The sequence below is a fragment of the Heteronotia binoei genome, chromosome 18, assembly GCF_032191835.1.
Source record: "Heteronotia binoei isolate CCM8104 ecotype False Entrance Well chromosome 18, APGP_CSIRO_Hbin_v1, whole genome shotgun sequence".
NCBI classification, from domain to species: Eukaryota; Metazoa; Chordata; class Lepidosauria; order Squamata; family Gekkonidae; genus Heteronotia; species Heteronotia binoei.
Window position 1 is genome coordinate 19,290,198 of NC_083240.1, and position 25,943 is coordinate 19,316,140.

The 25,943-nt window shown below is 44.1% G+C and overlaps 2 protein-coding genes across 4 annotated transcripts in view; both read right to left on the reverse strand.

Annotated features, from left to right (window-relative positions):
• Window positions 1–666: 666 nt before the first annotated feature.
• On the reverse strand, window positions 667–14,810 carry LRRC47 (leucine rich repeat containing 47). The gene is given in 8 exon segments (XM_060259623.1): window positions 667–2,206; window positions 3,755–3,844; window positions 4,550–4,652; window positions 10,906–11,021; window positions 11,114–11,230; window positions 12,239–12,700; window positions 14,125–14,594; window positions 14,597–14,810. Coding segments are annotated over 8 exon segments (1,809 nt in total). The 3' UTR covers window positions 667–1,969.
• A 5,189-nt stretch (window positions 14,811–19,999) lies between these two features.
• Window positions 20,000–25,943, reverse strand: part of CEP104 (centrosomal protein 104) — a 40,079-nt gene continuing 34,135 nt past the window's right edge. For all 3 annotated transcript variants that reach the window (XM_060259268.1, XM_060259269.1, XM_060259270.1), the window contains exons 21-22: window positions 25,644–25,740; window positions 20,000–23,264 (exon numbers count right to left, since the gene is read on the reverse strand). In XM_060259268.1, coding sequence (XP_060115251.1) covers window positions 23,128–23,264; window positions 25,644–25,740 — 234 coding nt within the window. In that variant the 3' untranslated portion in view covers window positions 20,000–23,127. The remainder of the gene's footprint in view (window positions 23,265–25,643; window positions 25,741–25,943) is intronic.

Below are 25,943 nucleotides of genomic sequence, written 5' to 3' on the forward strand. Positions count from 1 at the left end.
AGAACTGGAGGGAGCCAGTTTGGTGTAGTGGTTAAGTGTGTGGACTCTTATCTGGGAGAACCAGGTTTGATTCTCCACTCTTTCACATGCTGGAGTGACCTTGGGCCAGTCATAACTGTCAGAAGCTGGTGGTCCGAACAGAACAGCTTAGAAATACAGAAAGAAAAAAGACTATAAAAAAGAAAAAGGAGACACTTACAACCTTAAGGGAAGGGAACTAGTACTTTTCCCTCTGCAGAAGAAAAGCAACTTCAAGTAGCTTGGGTGCAGCTCCATGAATATCAAGGGTGGACACTGCTTAGCTGTAAGCACCATGGCTAGCGGTGGAAAATGCCGTTTGGCTGCAGCTGACTTATGACCACCCTGCAGGATTTTCATGGCAAGAGATGTTCAGAGGAGGTTTGCTGCTGCCTGCCTCCGCACAAAAGCCCTGGTGTTCCTGGGAGACTGCCCATGCAAATTCTAGCTGGGGCTGACCCTGCTTAGCTTCTGAGCTCTGACGAGATCAGGGTAACCTGGGCCACTCAGCACCACAGGAAATAGTAGAATGCCACCTGACACATGATGGAGAAGCAGCTATTATTCTGAAATTGTTATGCTGATAAGTGAAAGTTCTGAGCCAGCGAATGACGGCAAAATGAAGTAACAAATCAAAGCACACGCACATCTGTATTTCTGCTTTTATTTCTAATCTTTTGACACTACTCGCTGACAAATTCCTCCGCGTGATCCAATAAGTGCTACAGACCAGGATGTTAAAGAAAAGGTACTTTAGGCATGCCTAGGACTTGTTCAAAGAGAAGTTAACGTACAATAGATTCCGATCTCCTCTTTGCTGTTATCGCAACCAGCTTTTGGGAGAATCCTCAACGTGAAGAGTGATTTGCTGTGGGGAGAAGGCTCAAAGGCTCCTGTTATACAGAGCACAAGCTCGCTTCGTTCTCCGACCACTGCAGTCTTGTAGCTTCATCCTACATGCCTGGCAACGTGCGAAGAAGAGAAACGCAATGAACCTGGGGTGGGGGGTGGGGCACGTGGAAACCACTGTGTCATGATACGACGAGAGCGTGAGGCTTTCAAGAGTCCAAGTCAGTAAATGTGATTCTGTACCTTCAGGAAACCCAGGAGCTCAACCAGTGGCCACAAAGGCCTCCGTTGTGGGGTCTGCAGAGCCTCCCGAGCCAGGGATTCTCCTCCTCTCTGCATCATCCAACAAATGAATTCACCTAAATTAGCACAGAGAGGCTGTGATCACAACAGACTAAATGATGCACTTTCAATCCACTTCCAGTGCACTTTCCAGCTGGATTTTACTGTGTGAACTGGCAAAATCCAGTTAGAAAGTGCATTGAAAGTGGGTTGAAAGTGCATTATGTGTGACCGCAGCCAATGTGATGTAACAGGGTCCCCTCCTTATGAATAGTAGCAAGAGACTTTAGACAGTGCCTCCCCTTACATAGCTCAGTGCTCATCCTCGGCTCACTGCTCATAAGCAGGACTCAGCAACTGCCATGCTGGAGAGGAACACTCTACTAAAGTCCTTTTTACCTTGGAGGACAAGAGGCTGGATCAGGAGTGAGTCAACGATGCGTTTCCCTCCATTTCAAAAAGCAAGTTGCCAAATGGGGCAGTTATTGTGAGGGACAGTGCCCCACAAAGCTTAAGTTTGCCTGGGCAATATGGTTATTATATAAGAAGAAATACAGCTCAGCACCTCAATCCAAAAGAGATGTGTGTTGCTTCCAGGTATGGACATGAGGTCAGTTACAACTGATTACCCAAAGCATTCTTGGGATCACCCGCAAGACTGCAACATCTTGTTCCACTGCATTTAAATGAATCCTCTGCAAAGCAGAGCAGCGGCTGTCTTCCGGTTGGTATAAAATCAAACTGTAGCAAAACAAGGCTATTGTAAAATATATACCCAGGCCCCTGAAAACAAGCAGTGGGGAGGAAAACATTGGTTGGCTTAGTGAATTACAGTGAGGAGAGATGAGACGGTACTGAGATCAGTTTTTGAAGGGTAAAGGACCTTTAAGTTGCCGTCCATATCCACGACCCGAACCTGTTCCAGCATCAGAGGGGAATTCTTGGGAACTGTTTTGATGCCCGAGTTTTCGCAATGGAGAATCTCGTTTGATTCATGATCAGAATTCACTTCCCCGTCCTTGTTCTCAGCAGTGAACTTGTGGAGCTCTGCCATTTTCTGTGATAAAAAAAACCAAAGAGTGCACTGTGTAAGGTTGCTGCCTTACGAGCTGATGGGCTTTTCTCCCAAGCAAATAAGACAGAAATAGAAAGAGGCATAGAACAAGACATGCTGTAAGCTTGGATTCCGTCGTGTAAGTGTGGTGGCTGCTATGATAGACTGTGGAGGGCTTTGCTGCACCAAGGTCATTGCAGGTACTCGAAAGCCTTGCTAAAGGCAGACGTTTACCCTTGAGTTTGGGGTTTTTATCTCCTGGGTACAGGGCTGAATATCTCACCTGCCTAATGGCCTCTTGGCAACTCAGAGCCTATTCGCAAGCTAGGTTCAATGTGCTACCATCTGCGATACTTCTTGGAAGATTCCATAAAACTCCCTATGCTAACAGACTGTGCACATCCAGAGACAGAAACTTTAGAACGTGTGTTCTTAAACTGTACTTTTTACTCTGACCTGCGCTTCATACTCATTGACCCGTTTGAGTGAGCAAACAGTGAAGCCCAACAAGTATAAAATTATCTTCTCGTTGTCAACTCGGAACCAATTGGTAATTGAAATTGTTGCAAATTTTTATATCTAGCTTCTAGGAGGCGCTTAATGTATTTGCAAATTGCCATTTGATGGATTGGTTCCCTGTTATGTCCGATATCATGCCAATAAAGGTTACTGTATTGTATTTAAAGCCCTATATGGCCTGGGACCTGTCTACCTTTGGGACTGCTTCTCCCCACACATACCCCAGAGAGCACTACGTTGAAGGTCCCCAAATCTTCTTAAGATCCCTGGACCAAAAGAAGTTTCATTGTCCATCACCAGAGCCAGAGAGTTCTCGGTAATAGTCCCTGCTCTGTGGGATGCCCTCCTCGAAAACATCAGGGCCCTGCAGGACCTGTCACAATTTCGCAGGGCCTGTAAGACCGAACTGTTCAAACTTGCCTTCAGCAGTTATGAAGAGGCAGCTATTATTCCACAGCACCGACAGTCTCACTGAACTAACATAATTGAAACCAGAAACATCAGAAGAATGAGAGCATCAACGTGCATCTTAGACTTTTAAAAAGGTAAAGGTAGTCCCCTGTGCAAGCACCAGCTGTTTTTGACGCTGGGGCGATGTTGCTTTCACGGCAGACTTTTTACGGGGTGGTTTGCCATTGCCTTCCCCCGTCATCTACACTTTCTCCCCAGCAAACTCGGTCCTCATTTGACCGACCTCGGAAGGATGGAAGGCTGAGTCAACCTTGAGCTGACTACCTGAACCCAGCTTCCGCCAGGATCGAACTCATGTATGGAAATGATTTGATTGCATATTTTGTTTTTTTTAAATATTTTATGTTGCTTTGAATTGTTGTTAGCCGCCCTAAGCCCGTCAAGGGAGGGTGGGATATAAATCTGATTAAATAAATAATTACACACCTGCCTTCAAACTTTAAATTGTATATCTGAACTGAATTCCCTACCACACAGTAAGCTTGGGAATCTTTGGTTATGCACAGCAGCAATTGCAGGGTGGGGTGGGGGGAGAGGATCAGGAGCTGAGTATGTCCTCACCAGAAGGAGAGTATCCATCACGTCTTTACAGATCTGCAGGCTGGTGGCACTTGTCACTTCCAGAAAGATACCTGAGGTTGTTTTTCCGAGCTTCACACAGAGAACAGAAACACAGAATAAAGGGAAAGGGGGGAGAGAATTAAGAACTGGGCTTGGCATAAGGGCCAGGCTGAACTAAGTCATGTGGAATCTAATTCTGATCTCTTTCATTCACAAGAACAACAGATGTGTGACAGCTTTCTCCAAGGAGCCCTAAGAATTAGATTTTTGCTAGAACATCTCGCAAAGGATTCTCAGCACACTTGCAGAACTACATTTCCCAGCATTCCTTAAGAGAAAGTCATAAACAGTGGAACCCGTTTAAACCTAGCTGAAAGGTGTGGAGTAGAATACACCTCTGGCATGAAGTGGGAGACAAGTATGCCTCAAAGAATTTAGAATTTGATAGCTCAACAAGATTGTCTTGAATATTCACTGAGCTTTTAGGATAAGGATTTTGAAGCTTGCTCCTTCTTCACAATAGTTTTATACTACAAACTAAGATTTATGCTCAAACTTGAATTCATTAAAAACATGTCTCTAGACTCGGTCAAAGAGGTAACAGAGTAAGATTTCAAATGGATGCAGCTTCAGTGCCTTGTGAAGCTCTTGGCTCTAAACTTCAACGAGCAAAACCAGATTTATGCAGAGTCACAGAAATTGCACAATCGTCCCCAATTTGCCTTATTAATGAATGTTGCAGAATGCTGCAGTTCTTATTGCAGTATTCCAGCTGATATTAATGGTCCTGTATACCTTTGTCTTCTCACTGTTTGTGATTGGTGGGAATGAAATCACAGCACCTTCAGCATCTATTAGGCAGGGGTAATTCTCTTTCCCATCTAGTAACTGAAGATACCTGGATACAAAAACAAAAACAGCAACCCAAAGTTTTCTTAGAAACACTAAAAAAAAAAAATCTAAATTCTAGCGAAGCTGGGAAATCAGAGGTTTTTTTAAAGTGAACTGCTTTCAGTTAGTTCGCACTTTATGTACATGATCTGAAAATCTGCATTCTCAAGCATGAAAAAACTGAGCATTCATCTTCAACCCATGGCAGAGATTTAAAGACTTTCTGTGGGACAGAGAAGGGCCATAAGTTAACCAGGTGGAATTTTTGTTCCTCCCTGCTCCAGAACAGCACAGCCTTATCCTATATCAAAAACTACTTTTGAAATTACCTTGCTTCTTTTTTTTTTCCATTTTTTATTTTATTGTGTCTCAAATATTACATTACATAGAATACATTTCCAATTCTCTTGTGACACCATTTTTACCCCTATTTATATCCCTCCCCCCCACCAAGTGACCATACTAAAGTTACAATTAAATTTTTAACCATGAGCACACTTTTCCCAATTTTTCAAATATAGCTTTGTTGGCTTCCCCCTTAAATACCCATGAGAAGTATATATCCCATTTCTCTTTTATCTCTTCAATTTTTCTATCCCATATCTTATCTTGTTTTAAACATTCTAATATGTCTGATTGTATATATTCATACAAATAATTGTTCCATCTTTCCAGGGTCCATTTTGAGCTCTCCTTCCAACCATATGCTATCACTGCATGTGCTGCTAATATCATTGCTTTGAAAATGCTCTGGTTTTGTTTCTCAATTTTATTGTTTTCCAGTACCCCCATAAATAACAACTCCCCATCTATATCAATATTAAACTTGCATACCCCCACTATTTTTCCCCGAATTTTCCCCCAAAACTCTATAACCTTGGGGCACTCCCACCATAAGTGGGAGTACCACCCTTCTTTTGCATTGCAGTGCCAACAATTTGGTTTCATCCCTTTAATCATATATGCCAATTGAGCCGGCGTCCTATACCATTTCAAGATTATCTTCCTTTCCAGTTCTCTATATTTCTCTATCTTAATTTTCTTCAAATTCATCATTAACTTATTCACCTCCCCATCAGTTATTTGTTTTTCTTTATTCCATTTGTTCTTTAAGGTTCTATACATGAACTCCTTATCTTTTACCAATTCAAGGTAAATAATCCCTGACAGTCCTTTCTTCCTTTCATCCACATATAGTACCTTTTCTATAAAATTGTTATCTCTTTTAATAGCATCTTTATACTTTTCTTGTCGGATTGTTTGATATAATCCCATTAGATTTAACCAATATTGTTTCCCTATCTTACAGTTCAACTCCTGAAGTGGTAATAAGGCCCCTTGGCTATTGTACAAATCCTTGACTCTTATTATGTCTTCCCTTTGCAGCTCTTCATAGAATTTTGGGTTCATCTCTTTTTCCCAGATATCCTTAAGTGGGGTCCATTTCGAGGTTAAAGGCATTAAGATCTTTTTCCACCTCTTCCACACCATTAAAGCTATTTTTCTTGGACCTTCGGTTTGTATCATTACCTTTTTTATCTCTCTCGTGTAAATTCCACTACTACCTGCTCCCTTATTGACTGCAGATTCAAGTCTTACCCATTTATCCCCTTTCCTCCATTCTAGCTCCATCAATGCTTTCAACTGAACTGCATCATAATAAGCTTGTAAATATGGAACTCCCCATCCTAGTTCATCTTGGGGCATATATATCAACTTTTTTTGTATTCTTGCTTTTTTCCGACCAAAGACCCAATTTTTAATATGTTCATCCCATTTCCTTATCGTTTCCTGATCTAATCTTATAGGAAGTACTTGAAATAAATATAGCAGCTTTGGGAGTATAAACATTTTTATTGCTCTAATTTTCCCTAGGATACTCAGATTTTTGTTCTTCCATTCCTTCAATTTCTTTAAAATCTTTAACCACACCTTATTATAATTCATTTTTTGTAGCCTCTCTATATTTTTATTAAGATAAACTCCTAAATATTTAATTTTGCTAACTCCTGATTTCATCCCCGTTAAGGCTAATATTGCCTTCTTGGTTTCCCCACCTACATTAATAAACATTATTTCTGATTTCTTAATGTTTATTCCAAGTCCCGAACATAACTTAAAATCTTCTAAAATAACTAACAATTCTCGTATTGCCTGCAGTGGATTACTTATTGTCAACAAAATATCGTCCGCAAAAAGGTTTAATTTCAATTCTTCCTTACCTATTTGAAATCCCTGAATTCTACCACTATTTCGTATCCTATCTGCTAGGGGTTCAATTGCTAATGCAAATAACAGAGGGGACAATGGGCAACCTTGCTTTACTCCTCTCTGTATCGAAATTTCTCTAGAGTGCCCATCATTTATTCTAATTACTGCTTTACCCCCCCTATAGATTTCCCTTACAACATTTAAAAAGGGCCCATCAAAACCAAAGTTTTCCAATACCTGCATTAAATAATTGTGATTTACCGTATCAAACGCCTTATACACGTCTAATTTTAACAAGGCTAAAGTTTTCTTATCCTTACAGAACAAAACATTCAATATATTTCTCAATGGATCTGCAATAAATCTACCTCTAACAAAACCATATTGATCTTCCTTAATCAAGTTTGGTAAATATTTTTCTAATCTATTAGCTAGAATTTTTGTAAATATTTTATAGTCTTGATTCATCAGGCTAATTGGCCTATATGAATTTATTTCTAGGGGATCCTTCTGAGGCTTCAAAATTGGTAAAATTTCAGCTTTTTTCCATGAATCTGGTATTTTCCCCCCTTTTAAAATATAATTAAATAAACTTTGCATTTCTGGTATCATTAACTCTGCCATTTCTTTATAATATTCTGCCGTAAAACCATCCAAACCAGGGGATTTCCTATTTTTTAACCTTTTTAATACCTCTATTATTTCCTGCCGGGTAATTTCTTTATTTAGGCTCTCTCTCTGTTCTATCGTTAATTTATTATCTAACTGTTCCTCGAATCTTTGGTTTTCTCCCGATTTGAATAGTTGTTGATAGAATGTAGCAAATTCCTCTCTTATCCGAGCGTTTTTAAAAAATTGTTTATCCCCATTTCCCTTAATACATCCAATTTTTTGTTTTTCCTTTTTCGTCTTTAAATAATTCGCCATTCTTCTCATTGTATTTATATTAATTCTATGGTACTCATTCTTAACTAATATATCCTTTTTCCACATAGATAATGAATCCAAGTTCTCTAAATCTTTTTTAAGTTTTTTGAATAATTCATATGACTGCCTATTATAATTTCCCTGCAGGTCTTTCTGTATTCGTTTAATCTCATTTACTATCCTACTTCTTTCCTTATTATTTTCCTTTCTAATTCTAATTTCCTTAGCTATATAAGCTCCTCTTATAACTGCCTTAGCCGCATCCCAAACTACTCCTTCTGTGGCTGAATTTCTATTTTCTCTAAAATAGCATTCTATATCCCTTCTTAAATCCATCCGATCTTTTCCTGTCAAGGGCAGATATGCCTTATATTTCCAAGTAAACTCTTTTCTCTCTTCACTTATTCTAAATTGCACCTTTAAAGGAGCGTGGTCCGAAATCCATAATGGCTCAGTTACTGCCTTCATCACCTCTAACTCATTTGATTCCTTTACTAAAATATAATCTATATATGAAAAAGTCTTAAATCTATTAGAGAAATATGTAGGTTGAGGATTGTTCCCTTCATATGTGAACACATCTTTCAATTTCCATTTCTTAAATTTCAAGGTTTTACTTTTCTTAAAATCATAATTCATGTCCCCTGCCACTACCACATCCCCTTCATAAAAGTTCTGCAATTTCTGGAATACCTTATTTAAGAAGCTCACCTGACCCATATTTGGGGCATAGATAGATGCTATTGTAAACTTCCTACTATTCAACTTAAATTTCAAAAAAACATATCTTCCCTCTAAATCAGATATTTGATCCAGTACTTCTAACTTCAAGCTAGAATGTGTAAGTATCGCTACCCCTCTTGCCTTCCTAGTTCCTCTTGCTTCCACCCTTGTTTCCCATAGTGTAGAGTTTAGTAGGGTTTTTTTATCTTTTTTACCTTTATGGGTCTCCTGGAGACACACTATATCTATTCCCTGTTTTTTTAGCATATTTTTCAGTCTATACCTTTTTAAATCTGAAGCCAACCCATTTATATTTAAAGATAATATTTTAATTGTCTCAACCATTTTCCTTTGTAAATCTCATACATATGTGCTCATTTCTATCCTCTCTTACTTGATGGTCACTACCTTTCCCCTTCCCCCTCCCCGAAGAAGAACCCTCAAAGGGTATACAGGTGGCATAACCTCCTGACCTCTTCGTTGCTAAGTTGGGGTCCACGTTCCTTTCCCTTCCTCCCTATCTAATTAATATAACTCATTTCAATATTTCTCTATAAGCCATCTTATTCCAAAAAAAAATTTTTTTTTAAAGTAAATTGAAAGCAATATTAAGTTCCCTTGGAGACCCTCATTACTAAGAGCCCCCAGTGTCTTTTCTCAAACGCTTTGGCTTGCTTTGCAATGTCTGACTCGACTCTCCTTCTTCTTCACTGCTACTTGAAGTGTTCTCACAAGGTTCCTGTTGCTCGTCTTCTTGCTCCTCCACATTTCCTGGTTCTAACGGCCTCATGTTGATTCCCAATCTCTCCAACATTTTTCTTGCCTCTTCTGGATTTTTAGCTCGCAGCAGCTTGCCTTCTTTAAAAACCAAAATCACTGCCGGGTAGCCCCATGAAAATAATATTCCATTTTCAAAAAGACTTTGCGTATAAGGTCTTAGTATTGCTCTTTGCTGGAGTGTCTCTGGAGAGAGGTCCTGTCTTACTATAACTTTATTATCATCAAGCTGTAAATCCTTCTGAAGTTTCAAACATTTATAAATATTGTCCCTTATTTTCTCTCTTGCAAAAGCCATAATAACATCCCTTGGCTTTGCTCCCAGGCTTGGCTTGGGGCGGAGAGATCTGTGTACTCTTTCTATATCTTCCGTTTGTATCCTTAAATCATAACGCTCAAGCCATTCCAGTAGTTTTGATTCAAGGTCTTTCTGTGTAATCTCTTCAGGGATGCCTGATAAGCGAATGTTTCTTCTCCTTTGACGATCGCTTACAAACGCTAATTTGCTCGTTAGCTCTTTAATTTTGTCTTCATTAACTTGAGCTTTTTTGGCTGCCTTATCAGCCACCTTTTTTATGTTCTTAATTTCTATGGCCATCTGTCTCAAGTCTGTTTTAAGAGCTTTAATATCGCCCCTTACATTCTGTTCTGAAGAAGCAATGAGCTGTGTTAAATCCTTCAGCTCCTTTTTAGTCGCCATGTTCTCTTCTCGCTTTCTGGCCTCCTCCCAGGGAGCGGAGAGTAAAGAGATGATAAGAAATCACACTTCCAAAGACTCACTCTGATTAATGCCCTCCAGGTCTTGCTTCCTTCCACAAATATTTCAAACTGTTTTCAAAAGTTTATCTCTCTTCTTCGATGGCTTAATAACAAATTTCTCCGGGAGTACGTTCTGGGAGCGTCTTAACCGATTTGACGCATGCGTGGTTCCCCGAAATTACCTTGCTTCAAAACTTGTTCGGGGACAGTGGAGCAGGCTACATTTCCAGAATGACAACTTTAAAACACCCCTTTCTTGACTTTTGGATCTTGGTCTCAAACAGTAAAAACCAAAGCAGCAAAAAACAGCCTGTTTTTTTTTTGTGTGGGGGGGGGGGAAGCAGCAAACAAAGCCAATTGTTTTAAGCAAGCGCAACTAGTCTCAAACAGGGCAGTGGCATCATTGGGGACCACAAAGGCCAGATCTCTACCAGAAGCTTTTGCTCAGATTTATCCCTCTGCCTGGGAGCTTTGTGAGAGTGGATTAGGCTGTAGCTTGCAGAACCTCACACTTAACTACAGCTCTGGAAAGAAGTCATAGAAGTCAAGACCGTGTAAATAAAATGGTATTAATTGTAAGTCTGGATAAGTCTAAGGTTATGATCCATATATGAACATATGAAGCTGCCTTATACTGAATCAGACCCTTGGGTCCATCAAAGTCAGTATTGTCTACCGAGACTGGCAGCGGCTCTCCAGGGTCTCAAGCTGAGGTTTTCCACACCTACTTGCCTGGCCCCATTTTAGTTGGGGATTGAAGCTGGGACCTTCTGCTTACCAAGCAGATGCTCTACCACTAAGCCACCGTCCCTCCCCTATCCACTTCCATAAAAACCATGCAGTGCCCCGACGTTAACACTGACTTGTGCAGCCCAGAAATATTCTGCCTCTTCTTCTGTTTCCTCTGCTCATCAGCTTCTAACTGCAGCTGGCGGAGGAGGTCTTTCGCCTTGATCTCCTTTCGGCCCAAGGGAATAATCTACAAGTTGAGCATTAAGGCAAAGTTTAAAAATTATCTGCATCAGCGCTGGTTTATGGATAATTCCAATTCCATCATCAGTGCAACCTCACCTTCAGTTCATCAGGAGGTCGAGCATCATACAGGAGAGGACCTTTGATCAGTCGCAAATCGTGCGTGGCAATGGTGGCTGCTGTTCGTTTGTCACAGATGTCTTCATGGAGTTTGGTCTAAAGTTTTAACAAAGACACCAAACCAAAAAGCTTCATTACTGCATCAAGTAGTAGCAGCCCTTCTTTCACCACACTGAGACTGTCACATCAACTGCTTTGTGAGTCTCAAAAAAAGGAAAAACCGGCAAGGATCAGTGAAACTTTTCCCTATCCTGACAACACCACCTACATCTATAAGGAACTCCCTAACATTCACCTCAACCTAAAAGATTACTATTTGGTCCCTGATTGGTGGCTGAAGGATAGAAAATAGATGCTTTTGGGGAGGCCTTGTTCATTGTTCTGCTGCCAATGCTGAAACAGTACCGAGAAAAAGGCATTGCTCTGGCATAGACGTTACACATACAGCAAGGAAGTCTGCTGGTTTATTGTAGAATGGAAGATCTCTGCCAAGGCCAAAAACAACTTTGTTCAACTAGTTTTGAAGGCTCTCTTTAAGAAACATAAGATGGGATGTATCTCTTCAAAAACAAAATAAATATCCTTGTTCTGATCAGACAAGCTGCCTCCCTGCCTGATGTACTCTCAATGCACAGCAGCCAAGAAGGTCAGAACGCCTGCTCCGGCTGCAACGCCACCAAGGATGTTCTCCGCAGCTGAGAACGAAACGTCTGGAAGAAAAACTTTCTCCAGTAGAACACGGCACTTGAGCCCGAAAGATTCTACAAACCCTAATGATGATGCCAGCCGTGAAAACCTGAAATCTTTGCTAATGTATACTTATAGAAAAGTATTTTGGGATCACAGAGCCCTTGTTTTTCATGCTGCAGTTTTCAATTTACTGAATTGGTTCTTCAGTCATAGCTGCTTTTTACAGAGGTTGCTTGCAGTCTACAAGCTACTACATATGTCCAGCCCTACTGTCATTTATTTTCAATATATTCAAGAGTGATATGGATCACTCATGATCTGTATGGGACAAGCCCATTCACTACCCAAATACTTCCTCATTTACAGCTGGATCATGTTCATTAATCAACTTCCACATAATGTTTTCAGCCGTACCTGAACAGAAAGAAACCTCTTCAAAGCATTGCCTGTCTGGAAATCCATTCCTTTCACAACACAGCACACAATATAGGGGCGGACTTCTTTGATGACTGGGCTGGCTTTCACGATCAGAGGAGCTGGATTCTCAGAGATGTGGAGCACTTTGACCATTAGCTTCTGTGCCTCTTCTGCCTCATCATCTTCTGAATCGCTGTTGGCTTTTTTCTTTGGCTTTTCTCTCTTCTTTCGCCGAACCTCTTCTCTTTCTGTGCCGTCCTGTTTTCCTTTCCCTTTGCCACCCCCTCGGCCCCCAACTCGCAAATACTCCAAGACGGATTTCGTTTGGCAACTCTTCACCATCTTCTCAAGGCGTTTGTCTTTCAGGGCATTGTCTTTCAGGTTGACATCCTTCAGTTTTGGACAGTCTGCTAACTCCACAGGGATTTCAGATAGTTTGTTATTAGAAACGTCCAAGTTCTAAAAAAAGAGAAAGGAATTGAAGCAAAGAATACAGGAAATGTCAATGCCTTTAAATAATGAGCCATTCTCTTTTTCATCCCATCCTCCTCCTAAATAACTCAGAATAGCACACATGATTCTTTCTAATTATTTCTCTGTAATATTCCCCCAATTAGGCACAGTTTAGGAGCCAAGGAAAGATTTTAATTCGGGGGGGTGGGGGCCGTAAATATTAGTCTGACATTCTAACCACACCACACTGGCTCACTCTGTCCCCGGGACAAAGCCATGCCATCAGGTGTTTGTCTTGTGCTACCACAACCTCATATCCAGAAATTTCCTTATAAATGATTTGTGGACAACTGTCACCAAAAGAACAGTCACATCACTCTACTACAAGTAAACAAAAATACAGCATCAAGTAACCTTACTGGGAAACAGAAGCCGCAATTGTGGTAGTTCAAAGCTATAGAAGTTGTGTGCCATCCGCATACCCCATTCACCACACTGGTTCAAGTCCTACAAATTCTAATTTCCACCATCTATTATAAGAGCTGTCAAAGCAGAACAGGCTTCTGCCTTGAGGAATGCCCTACTTCAGGTCTGGAAGGCTTCCACAACAGTAGCATTCCAAAACTTATTTAAAACAGAACTGCTCAGGAGAATGTTTTTATAAAGGTGACAGGCCTATGTTATAATGGAACAGTTCAATGAAGGAAATAGGCCTGTGAACTTTACTACTATGTATGATATGTGTTATCTACTGCTGTATCTTGTTTTTAGTGTATTATATTTCTACTTATGTAATACAATTTACTGATCGTTTAATACCTTCACTTTATTCAGATTTCCACAAGCCCAGTCCTATTACACTGCTTATTAAAAGTCTCATCCTACTAACTGCATTGATGTGCCATATGATCTGCCCTAAGTCTCAGTGAGAAAGGTGAATTTGGATAACATAAATAACTCACTGAGACCAAGTTCTTGGCTTAAATTTCACCTCTGCCTTAAACCTGAGCCAGTCTTTCGATAACTCAGTCCCAAATGTGAAGAACAGAACTAAAGCTTTAGGCCAAGGGGTTGGCCAAACTATGGCTCTTTCACACATGTTGTGTGGCTCTTGAAACTCCGGATGCCCCATTGACCATCTTGGAGAAGGCATTTCTCTCTAAATCACTTCTCCAAGCCAAGCTAGCCAGCGGTTTGGAAAATGAATTTAAAGTTAAAGTGGTTTTCTTTCCATCTCTCTCTCCCTCCTCCCCATCTATTTTCCTTCCTTCCTGTCTTGCTGCTCTCAAACATCTGGCATTTATTCTATGTGGCTCTTACATTAATCAAGTTTGGCCACCCCTGCTTTAGACATTGTCAGAAACCCTATTCATTTGCTCAGACAATTTTTTAACATCCTTCCTTCTTAACCGCTTTTAGCGATCGCTCACCTTTAGGCCAGCCAGGCGGGAGATCTGGGGGCCGAGTTCCTCGAGTTCGTTGCCGGCCGCTTCGAGGGTGGCGAGCAGGGGCAAGGGCGGGGTGCGGCCGGGCGCAGGCAAGAGGCCGCCAGGGAGGGAGCGCAGGCAGTTGCCGCCCAGCAGCAGTTCCTGCAAAGCCGGGGCGTTGCGGGCCAGGCCGGGACCGAGCTGGCGCAGGCGGTTGCGGCGCAGGTTAAGGAGCCGCAGTTCGGGCAGGCCTGGCGCGTGGTTAGAGCTCCCCCCGGCCTCGCCGGCTCCAGCTTCGGCATCGACGCCGCCCAGCTCGGGAGGCAGCTCTTCCAGAGCATTGTCCGAGAGGTCGAGGATGCGCAGCGTGAGCGGGAGGAGAGCAGCCGCCTGAGCCAGCCCCGCCGGGCCAAGCGCGCAGCCGGGCAGCGCCAGCGTGTGCAGCGCCGTCAGCCGCGCCAAGGCCGGGCCCGGTTCCGCAGGCAGGCGCAGCCGCCGCGCACCTCCAGCGACCGAAGCGACGCCCCTAGCGAGCCCAGGGCGGACGGCAGCCGTCCCCCCGCGGCCCGCACCCGCCTCTCCAGCTCCGGCCCCGCCACCAGGCTCAGCTCCCGCCGGCCGGAATCCGTCACCTCCGGCCAGGCACCGTCCTCCTCGTCCGCAGCAGCCTCCCCACCCAACGCCGCCATTGAGACGCCCCGCGACACCCGCTTCCGGGGTTAGGGACCTGGATGTGGAAACTCTGGTTTCCCTCGAAGCCCTTCTATCCTTTGCCGTCTCTATGGCAGACCGGAAGTACATGCGTGTGTGCGACGCGTTCTCTTCCCTTCCCCAATGACCTGTTCCCCCCCCTTTTTTTGCAATTCTAGGTTTTTGTTTTTTTAAAAAGGGGACGTCAGAAAACCACCGCCTTTTTTTTCCATTTGCGAGTGTACTGAAATGTTAAACCATAGATTTTAAATGGTAGAACGGCCACATACTTCCGGTAGCGATCCCTTCTGGTGCCGAAGGGAAAGTGACTCTAGATCCTGACGTTCTAGCCTTGCAACCGTGTGCTGAAAACTGGCTTGCTGCTACGGCTCCTTCCCCCAAGAGACAGGACGATGATTGCTTGCCTTTCTCCTTGGCTGCGGACTGCGCTCGTTCATTTTCTTAATCCTAACTGTTTAACGGAATGCCCTATGACATTTAATGGAAAATAAAAATCTTATAGCGTCCAAATAGAAGGATAAGAACCCTCCTCTCCAGATGTGGCAGAACAAAATGTGGGAATACTTCCTAATAGGTAAAATTGCAAACAATTTGTCAACTCCAAGGCAGAATGACACTTCTTTTCAGGCAGTCTGGCTTCCTGTCGTTGGGTATTTTAAGTGAAGAAATTATCCCCAAATATGCTTTTTATAAACTATTATTTTTTTGAGCTTATGTTTGACTAACAAATCGAGTGGTCATGATATATGTAATATTACTGCATTAATTTTTTGTGTACCAAGATATACTTTATATACTTTGTAACTTTTTTATATATACTTTGTAACTTTTATATATTTTGCAAACCTTTGGCATATTATGGAATTTGCTTATTCTATAGATATAACTAATGTAATCCCCTTATTTTGAAGTTCAATTAAAAAAAAGGGTTTTGAAGAAAAAGAAAAGAAAAACTGATCCTGCTGCAAAGAACTGATTAGAGAAGCGCTCAAGACTACTAGGGCATTCTGAGCAAACAGAAAACTAGAAGGAGGGTATTTTAAAAGAAAGAGACAAGGACGGTAGCCTAGGAAAGCCTCAAGTCTCCTTAGACTTCAAACATTACCACAAACCAAGCCTGAAAGTAATTTGGAAAACAGTGCGGAAAACACCGGAACGGTATCTGGATTCTTTCTATAAATTGAACTAATAGTAATGGGCTGCTGCTGAAGCAAGCAATGCAAGTGAGCCTTTCAGTTTCGTATGTGGCTCTGGCTTGAAGATATTTTACCATAAGCATTGCAGTGCATGGAAACATAAATCCCCCCCTTGACTTCTTTTTCAAGGCAGGTTAGTCTATAGTCTATTGATGGAAATGTATGTATCTCATATGGAGGCCCCTTTTGCAGTGACAGCTAAACATTTTTCTGGACCACAACTGTTAACTGAGGTTGATGAGCTATTAAACTGTAGAGGTGACTCTCTGGTCTAATGTGTTTCCATTGATCTTCTGTTTTCTGTATTCATCACACCTGCTCATTTTCTGCTGTAAAGTAGGTACACCACACAGTGAACATAGTTCAGAGAACAATCTGGCGTAGTTCAGAGAACAATTAGGATTTGGAACGGAATCTTCCATTAAGACAGGAGTGTCGAACTCCTTTGGTACGAGGGCCAGATCTGACATAAATGAGACCTTGTCGGGCTGGGTCCCAAATAGCTTATCTACCAGACTGGCTCCAGCCTAACATTTATGAACATATAAACTTGGCCTGGCTAGCCAACTTTTGCTTGTAACTGGCAGTAGCTTTCCATGGTCTCAGGTTGAGAAGGATCTTTCCCTACCCCCTTTTCCCTGAACTTCTTCAACTGGGCATTCCAGGGATTGAACCTGGCACCTACTGCATGAAAAGCAGGTGCCCTACCCTGTCCCTTTGGTTGGGTGAAGTGGTTCAGAGTGGTGGACTCTAGAGAACTGGGCTTGATTCCCCACTCCTCTTCCACAATGCAGCTGCTGCGTGAACTTGGGTCAGCCTCTCAGAGTTGTTGTCACAAGACTAGCACTCTGAGAGCTTACTCGGCCCTACCTACCTCACATGGTGTCTGCTATGGGGAGAGGGAAAAGATTGTAAGCCACTCTGAGACTTTGAGGGGCAGGGTATAAATCCAACTTTTCTTCATTTATGGCTGTCAAGATTGACTAAGAACGTGAGTGATGACACATCTTCAGACCCGGAGCCTCAAGGGCACAGAGAGGCATTCTCAGTGAATTCTGAAACTCCCTCTGGAGGCTCATGAAAGCCTGAACTTGTTCTTCTTCCAGCATCAATGTGTTCTGATTCAAACAGACTCTGGTGGCCAGCTTCAAATGGCCTCCAAATCAAACACCGCAACCCCCTTCCCCCTGAAACAACACACTTTCGTTTGTCCCAGTTGAAATATAGACTTTTATTATCAGAGAAAAGCAAGTACAAACATAGTCTAAGGTAACAAAAGAGGCATTTGCAGAAATCTGGAATCAGCCCTGCTGCTATCCAGCAAACCGTCTCTGTGTTTCGTTCAAACCCTGTAAGGGCTGTATTGCAACTGCACCAGCTGTCCGATTTATCCTCAGAAATCCCAGCTTGAAGATGACAGGAGTCATAGGCGGGTGGAAAGTGCCAGGCAAAATGGGGAAGCCTTGCTAGCTGGAGCTAGTGCACGTCACGTACATCACAGGATTCCTTCCTACAAAGCACACAGAGTCCTGCAAGCAAATTTCTCTCTCTCAGAGACAGGCTGAGAATTCTAGCTGAGGTTGTCAAGAGTGGTGCTGCCATCACACACAGGAGCCCAACCCTACTTTGAATGGGTATGAAGAGAGAGGCATTTTAATGGACAAAACCGTAGACTGGAGGGCTAACTGCCTGGCACTACTTCCCACCTTTCCCTATTGCCTGGGGCCAAACCTGGGACAGGGGAGGGGTTAGAATCTCACTGCCACTTCAGCCCTGAAAATGCCCCCTCCCCCCCCCCCCATTCCTAACACACATTTGCCAATGCAACATGTAGTTAAGCCAGCCAACAGAAGTGGAATGTCCCATAGTGGGAAATCACCTTCTGTGAAGCACTTGACCCTTTCAAATATGCTCCCCCCTCCCAGCACCTGCTCATTTAGAGCTGGTCTGAGTTTCATGGGCTGGGACAGGGGCTTTTGATATACAGGTGAAAATATGAGCATAAGCTAACTCCTTGAGGAGATTGTGTGTGTGGGGGGGGAGGGCAAACCAAAGAAGCCATCAGCCAGAAGGGAAGTGTTTCTGAGCTGCCACACCGTCCCTCTGTCCCCCACCAAACACCAGCAGATGTTGCATGTTTTCCTAAGCAGCTGCTACAGCTGCTGTGTGTCTGGGGAGAAAATGGAGGCAGCTTCTCCTTGCGTGCTTGACAAAAAGCAAGGGAAGGAGATTAGACTCCTCTGGCTCTACATGGTTACTTCCGACTGAATGGAAACACATGCTCTTTTTAGTGAGTGCATTGAGAAAGCTTGGGAGTGTGTGTGTGTGGGGGGGGGGACACAGCCATGCGCAGGAGTGTACTTATGCAGTTTGTGCTGAAAGCCAGCTTGACCCAGCATGTACAGCTGCTCTCCCCGCCCCCTGGGCACTGAGTGCCCAAAGAAACTGTTTTCTGGTTTGCTAAGCATGTAGCTCCCCATTAAGTCTAGGTTAGGAAAAGGAGGGACAAAGCCCTCTGACACCAGCAATAAACAGAACAGCTCCAGAGAAGACCCTCTGGACCCAATGGAAAGGCCCATCAACCCAAGCATCTGGCTTCCAACAGCAGCCAGCCAGGTGCTTCTGAGAAGCCAGTAAGGCCATCACAGACATTTCGGTCATCCTTTGTGGACTGTGCCCGTTATTTCTGGAGGTTCCAGTGGACCATTATGGCTGAGAGCAGTTTAGATCCCCCCTCTCTCTGGGACTTTTCATTTTTGGTTCCAAACCACCTAGGCTTGTGGCCACTTCCCTGCTGGTGGCAGTGAACCCCAACCATTCTTGCTAGAGAGATTCCGACTGGTCTAATGAGATACGGTGACTTAAATGCCCTCCAAGGAGCTGCGAGGTTGAAGGCAGGCTACCCTCTTAACACATTATTCAAGTCGACAGCCGCATATGAACTATCATGTCTAACCCAACAGGGCTGTTTCTCTCCCTAAAAGGAAACCTGTAAGTGCCCTAAAGCTGCAGTATATTTACTTAGGACTGAGTCCCACCCAACTCCCTACCAAGTGAGCTTCCTAGTGACATTCACAAAGTTGTGTGTGTGTTTTTTTGCTAACTCTTTACAAGGGCTAGCTTGATAACAGTGAGCTATATATATGGTGCGAGTATGTATAATGTGCCATTGCCGACCACCCCAAACACACTTTCATTCTACGTGAGACACTGTGTCCGTTCACGAGCGAAAGGACTGGACCGTAAGCACAGAAGGAGCCAGAAATCACTAGAACCTATCTGAAAACAAAAAGCAAAAGAGGGCAGAAGAAAACCCGGGAAACTAGGGGATGTCACTTGAGGGGATCATTGCGAAGTTCAGCAATCAGGTGGAAATGGCATGGGAAACCGGGATCCCACAAATCAATATAACTTTAGTTCCCACGGAGGCCCTTCCCTACCAGCAAGATCCCACCGTATGTCTGCTTGGAGGTAAGCCCCATTTCACCAGCATCTCTGAGCAATTTTCTTTGCTTCCTTGTTTTACGGATATAAATACTTCCTGTTCTGTCTGTGGCCGGTCATGACATCTATGAATTAAATGTTTGGGACTATGATTAAGTACTGCAAGTACTTCGAAGGCGAAGCCACGCATATCATTATTATTTTTTTTTTTTTAGCATTTTGTCATAATTTTGTAATAAAACCCACACAAATACCATTTCTCTGCAAAGTGAAGGGCAGCGCTTAATTTCCCTGCTCTTTCCCCGTTTTACAGTTCATAAATGCCATGCACGGGACAGGCCTGAATAACAGTGGAACCAGGAAAGCAAGGAAGAAAACTTAAAAGGGGGGAAACAACGTGGTATGCACCGGGCTGCCAAGGATACCGCTGGATTCTCTGAAACAAATGCATGAGCAAACGGCATCAGCACTGGAGAAAAAGGCTGTTTTGTAGAAGCACTCGTACGTAAGACTGGACCGCAAACACCTTTCCAGAGAAATATTTGACATTGTTATATTTTATGAGGAATATTTATGCCATTAAAGAGATGAAGCCTAACACATCTTGGATGAGCACCGCGATTACCGTTAACAGTCCCTGATGATGAATGCATTGGAAGGTGCTGTCACTGAACTGCCAGGAGGGGGCTTTCCAAGCAGCGGTTGTTTTCTGCAGAAACCCCATGCAAAGCAGCAGCCAGAAGGCATTCTGTTGGGAAGCTTCCCCTCATCTTCCCTGCCCCAGTCTCTGCGGTGGCCATTCTGGACTTTCCTGCCCACTCAGCAGTTATCCCGGTTTTGCTGCAGTCTTTCCTGGGATGCCGCAGCAGAGTTAAATTTGGGAAAGATCGGAGGGAAGCGGGGGGAAACCTGAGAGGCGCAGAAATGCTCCGCCATGCTGTGGGGAAGCAAAAGGGATGACCCACCCCCCACTAACTTCCCAACAGCACTGATCCTGGGGCAAGAAACCCATAGGGAAAGTTCAAGGCTACAAAGGAAGACCACGAGATGCCCAAAGTGGCGAGAAAGGTTTAGTAAGTCAACCCGTTACAATTGCAGCATTTTGTGCTGCGTGTGGGGTACAGCATGCCTTTAAAATTAAGCTTCTGTTTTACATGCCTCCAGCAACTGGTCCGCTGTACTGAGAAGGCCCTGCAGAGCAAGGATTCTCTTCTCTCTAATATCACCCTCAAGGTCAGGGTGCTTTGGAATGCCCTGATACAGCCTATGCTTCAGGTCCAGGGGAACTCCAGAGGTGTTTCCGTTGCCTAGAAAGCAGGGCCCCAGCCATAAGCCTGACTGTGCAAAAGGCAGCCTAGGAGCATGCCCCACGCGGGATAAAAGAAGGAACAACTCCCCATATCTACAGTCTGTATACTGAAAGCGCAGCAAGTGCCAGACAAGTAAGCAGTCATATTCTTCATCAGTGCTCTGTTTGGTATGCTGAAGCGGTCTGTGTAATACAAAAGTCTACCAATTATCACTGCGGCCGCAACACAACTCATAGGACTAAAAACAAGCGAGGGGAGCAAAAAGCTACCAGTGCAATGAAGAGAGAAGGAATAAATATTTGAGTAACAAATTCAGTAATCCATATTCATAATAAATGAATATTTTAATAATAAAAATGCTGCAATGCCTGAGAAACAACTATATTATTGAAGTATTTATTATCTCTCTCTCCTCATTCTACTGGTAAGTTTTTTGCTATTTTTCCTCCTTATTTTTAGTTTTCTGCAGGAGTGGACCTTGTGCTTTTCTCTACATCGACACAAGACAAAACAAGGTTTCATTTAAACTGTCACTTGGCTCATTCTCTCAAAGAAAGCGGACAGGTTGACGATAACCTTTTCACAACTTGATTGGCGTCCTCTGCTGGTTCAGGCTTTCCCAAGAATTAGTCACCATTTTTCTAAATGTTTCATTTTCAAGCAACCCTGCATTGTTTGCCGTTGGCGCACCGCCAAGAGCTATGGGGCGAATGTTAGGAGCTTAATTCATACGGCCCCTGGCTAGGCCCACTGAGCATCGCTGATGTTCTAAGTAAACAGGAGGCCAAACATGCCCAGCATTTTTCTTTAGCAACTGAAGTGCTCATTAATAGTGAACAAGTTGCATAAAGATGGCTGGCACAGACGCCTTTTCTTTTTAATAGCCAAAAGTATCCAAGCGGAATCCACTGAGCCACATGCTCTGAGGTGAGAGGAAGCCCTAGAGCGGCTGGGAAATGCTTTTGAGACCAGAAGGCTACTTAACAATAACAAAAAATCTGACCTTGGAAGCAGCCAGTTCCATTTTAAGCAGGAATGTGAGGAGCGCCTGAGACGCATCCTCGGCCCCATCTTCTGCTTCTCGGACTATACAATGTGGGCGACAGGATTGTCTCTTCGGTGTCATGTTTTAAACAACTGATTCTCTGATATGTGTCTAAAAGCCAATATGCTGAATGGCGTGATTGATTCTTGTGTTTTGTAAACCACGGTGGCTTATCTAGCCCTCTTTTAGAGCAGGAATCTATGATCAGAGCAGTTCTGGGTGTGGCTTTTGTTGGGCAGCGCAAGCTCAAATTGCAGGGGTGGGGAAGGGATTGTTTGAGCCCTCCCAAATATATTAAAAAGCCCCCCCCCCCCTTAGCACATACCAAAGCTATCATTGCTGAGGAAAACAGTAGGTGCACTACTTTTGTTTGCAAGGATTCAAGGCTTAACCCCTCCGAAAGGCTAAAATGGCACAGCCCAGCCAAAAGCGGCACCCTGGGATTGGCCAGCGTCGAGTTTAGAGGCTGATCTTAACTGAATTGCAAAACTCTTTAACTCCTTTGGCTGATCCCGGGCAGATCCAACTGCACAAACAGCCAAGAAAAAGGAAACATCAGATCTTCACAGTGGAGAGGAAGAGGGCACAGAAATGCAGTCCGCAAGTGATGGCCCCGATTGTTGAGTTTGTGCTTTTTGAGATCCAGGTGCATCCGGCATATCTAATTTACAATGGGGGAAGAAAGGGCCTTGCTGCCAGGTGAGGTGGGGCACAGCACCAGCCTCAGGTGACAGGCTGGCAGGAGCCATTAAGAAGTGCAGAGGGGGAGGTAGACAAAACAGCAGCACCAGACATATTGACCCAGGGGAAGGTCTGTGCCTTGGGAACGCATCGCAATTACAAATCACAGTGCCAAGGAAAAATGGTTTGAATTAGGACAGGAGGAGTGTGGTAAATGCAGCCCAGCTAGAACATTATTTTACCAACAGGCCTGCTGCTTAAGAGAAGATGAACCCGCAGCTCGAGAAAGACAAAAGCCTGCCTCCGCTTCCCTGCTCGGGCAACGCAAGGAGGGCGGCAAGTTACTTGGTACCTTGAAAACCGGGGCACAGCTGGCACGGGGCAACGGCAGCCCTGCTGGCACAAAGCCCTTGGAACAGAGCGTTTCCGATCCACAGCTTCCTATCTGTGAGCAGCCACCTGGATGGATGCAAACCTTGGGGCAGAGAGGACCAGCCAATCATAGCCGAACAATCATAAATAGAGCGAGCCAACTGTTTGAGGGTTAGCGTGGGGAAGTTGCTGTCACTCGCAAGTAGAATTTCAGAGCTGGGTAACAGGGAGCCGGAGAAAAATCACATCATCGCTTTGCGTAAGTTCTCCCAGTGTTTTTACTCGTGACTCCTCGTGGGGTAGGGATCTTGCTTCCGACCAAGGGGGAGCGGAGCTTTGTTCCGGCTGGCCCTGATTTGTTGAGCACTGTTGTTGCAGGCTTGCCTGTGAATCAGAGGAACGAGAGTGAGAGGCATGAATGCAAAATTGCAAGAGTGCTTATTCAGATGCTGGTATGGGAAGAAACATCATTAAGGCCTGGTGTCTTGTGTGGCCATACGAATGGGCATCCTGAGAGCCTCTGCTTTCCATTTTTTTTCCCAGAAAAGGACATTTTGGCCATGTTCCCCATCTGTGGCAAGACTTTTGGCTTGAGGCGAACAACAGGACAGCTGGAAAGGATCTGCCCTGAGCCGTTTTCCATCTGTGTTAATGGTCGACATACACAACCCCTCTGCTAGAAGAGGAGGAAGACCATAGACTTATACTCCAGCCTTCTTTCTGGAAGTCGTATGCAGCACTCCTCTGGCTTCCACAGTTTTAATAAAACAATGGGATGACCAGGAGTGGAATTCTAGCAGGCATTCCTTTGCATATTAGGCCACATCCCCCTGATGTAGCCAATCCTCCAAGAGCTCAAAGGGCTTTTTCTTGTAAGCTCTTGGAGGATTGGCTACATCAGGGGTGTGGCCTAATATGCAAAGGAGGTCCTGCTAGAATTCCGCTCCTGGGGATGACCATTTCAGGTGCATGCTTATAAACAAAACAGAGAGGCTGGGCACCATGGTGATCTCCTATGAACAGTTCTAGAGAACAAACAATTGTGGGGCATTACATACAAAACTCCAGAGAGATTAAAAACATGAAACCTCTTTTATAGTTCTTCCAGAAAAGCAAAACTGCCCTTCTTCAGTAAGGCTACTAAGGTTAATATACTACCCTATTGCCCGTATATGAGAAAACCTCTTGGAGAGGACAGTGCACAGCAGAGGAAGACCAAAAGGCGGAAGAAGGATGTCTTTTAAAAAAAAAAAAAACCCCTAAAATTTACTAAACCGAAGAAGAAAAAGAAGAAAAGAAACCAACCTCCCCCCCCCCCAAACGAGTACATTGTAAAAAAAATTACCCTTTACATACTGGCCACATCAAAATAAACCATGATTCTGTTTCTAGCAGCCTCTGACCATGAGTCTGAATTGGACTCATCAGTTTTTTTGGTATGCTGTTAATTCTGCTAAGATGTGGCTCTCTCTTACTTTCAACAGCCAATCTGGAATCGTGGGGGAAGTTTTTTGCTTCCATTTCCTGGCAAAGACCATTCGAGCAGATGTAGTAATAAGGCTGCCATCTGGAGATCTCTAGGGATGTCAGGTACATAATTTAGCAGGAATGTCTCTGGTTTGTAGGTAATCTGTTTTTCCAGCTTGGGGGATATAATCTTCACTGCTTGCTTGCCGTAACTGGAGGCCTGCTTGCATGTCCACCACGTACAAGAGAAGCCTGCCTTATCTACCGCACAGAACCAGGACAGTGTGCCATCAAGCTACAAATGACCCATGGCAACCCCGTGAAGTTCCACCACGGGGGATTTTAGTAGGTTTGCTCTTGCTTTCTTCTGCACAGCGGCCTCGGTCTTCCTTGGTGGTCTCTCATCCAAGTATCAACCCTTACAGATCTTTGGTGTCCTTCAAGGACTGAAATGCCAACTTTGGGGGAAGGATTTCTTATGTACTGTATCTCCTAGCCTTCTTCCACCAGGGAGCCCAAGGTGCCTGAAGGTGGTATCTCTATGGGGGGTGGTTTATGTCCATCCGCTGCTCAAACATCCAGGCCTGCTTGGCAGCGGGGGGGAGGGGGGGGCTGCTTTTTTGCCTCAAATTGCCCCCCCCCCCGCTACCTAGTGGTTTGGAACGATCCACTTGCTAAGACACGGGCCCACAGCCTTAACATCGAGTGCAGGGGTGTCAAACTCATTTGTTATGAGGGCCAGATCTGACATAAATGAGACCTTGTTGGGCCAGGCCAGGCCATGTCAGGTTGAGCTGGGCCACATCAGGCCAGACAATGTGTGTACTTATTTAAGATTAGGTAGCAGAGATATAAGCTTTATAAAGGACACGGACAAACACAAACGCTAGCACTCTTTGGTCTTAAAGGCAAAGGAACCTTCCTCAGGGGACTGGGGGGGGGGAGGGGAGCCTCAGCCAATAGAAGGAAAAGAGACTTGGCTCAATAGCTCTGCTGTGTGATTGAGAGAGCCTGGAAAAACAAGCTCCGCCTTCCCCCGTCCTACCCAAGGAGGAGGCCTCAGCCCATGGAGAAAATAAGACGTTTTGCTCTGTAGCTCCTGGGCAGTTGAGCAAGTCTGGCAAAGCAAGCTGTGATGCAGAAGGAAACAAGAGAGAGGGAGAAGGAAGCAGATGACAGCCAGTTGCTCGGGGGCCTGATTCGGCCCTCAGGCTGCATGTCTGACAGCCCTGATCTAGTGGTGCTGTTGACAGAGACTGAAATGTCTTCAGTGACCCAATGAGCAAAAGACCGTACCAGCAATAGATTGCGATGGCAAGCTCTTATTCAAGGAGGGCGCCCGCCTCAGGTTCATACGGCAGCCGTCTTTGCTCATCAGATGCACCTTCCAGGCCTGTGGGGGGAAGGGGAAACAGAATCAGACTGGATCACGAGGCAGCCCACTTACACAATGGTGAGTTTTATGTGACAGAAGAAGAAAAAGAAGAGATTGGGTTATCTGCACAACAGACCAGATACAGAATTTCAAGAAAAACAGAATGCATTTTTGAATGTATTGACCAAAATTAAGGTGGAAAGCTTTAAAGATTAAAATAC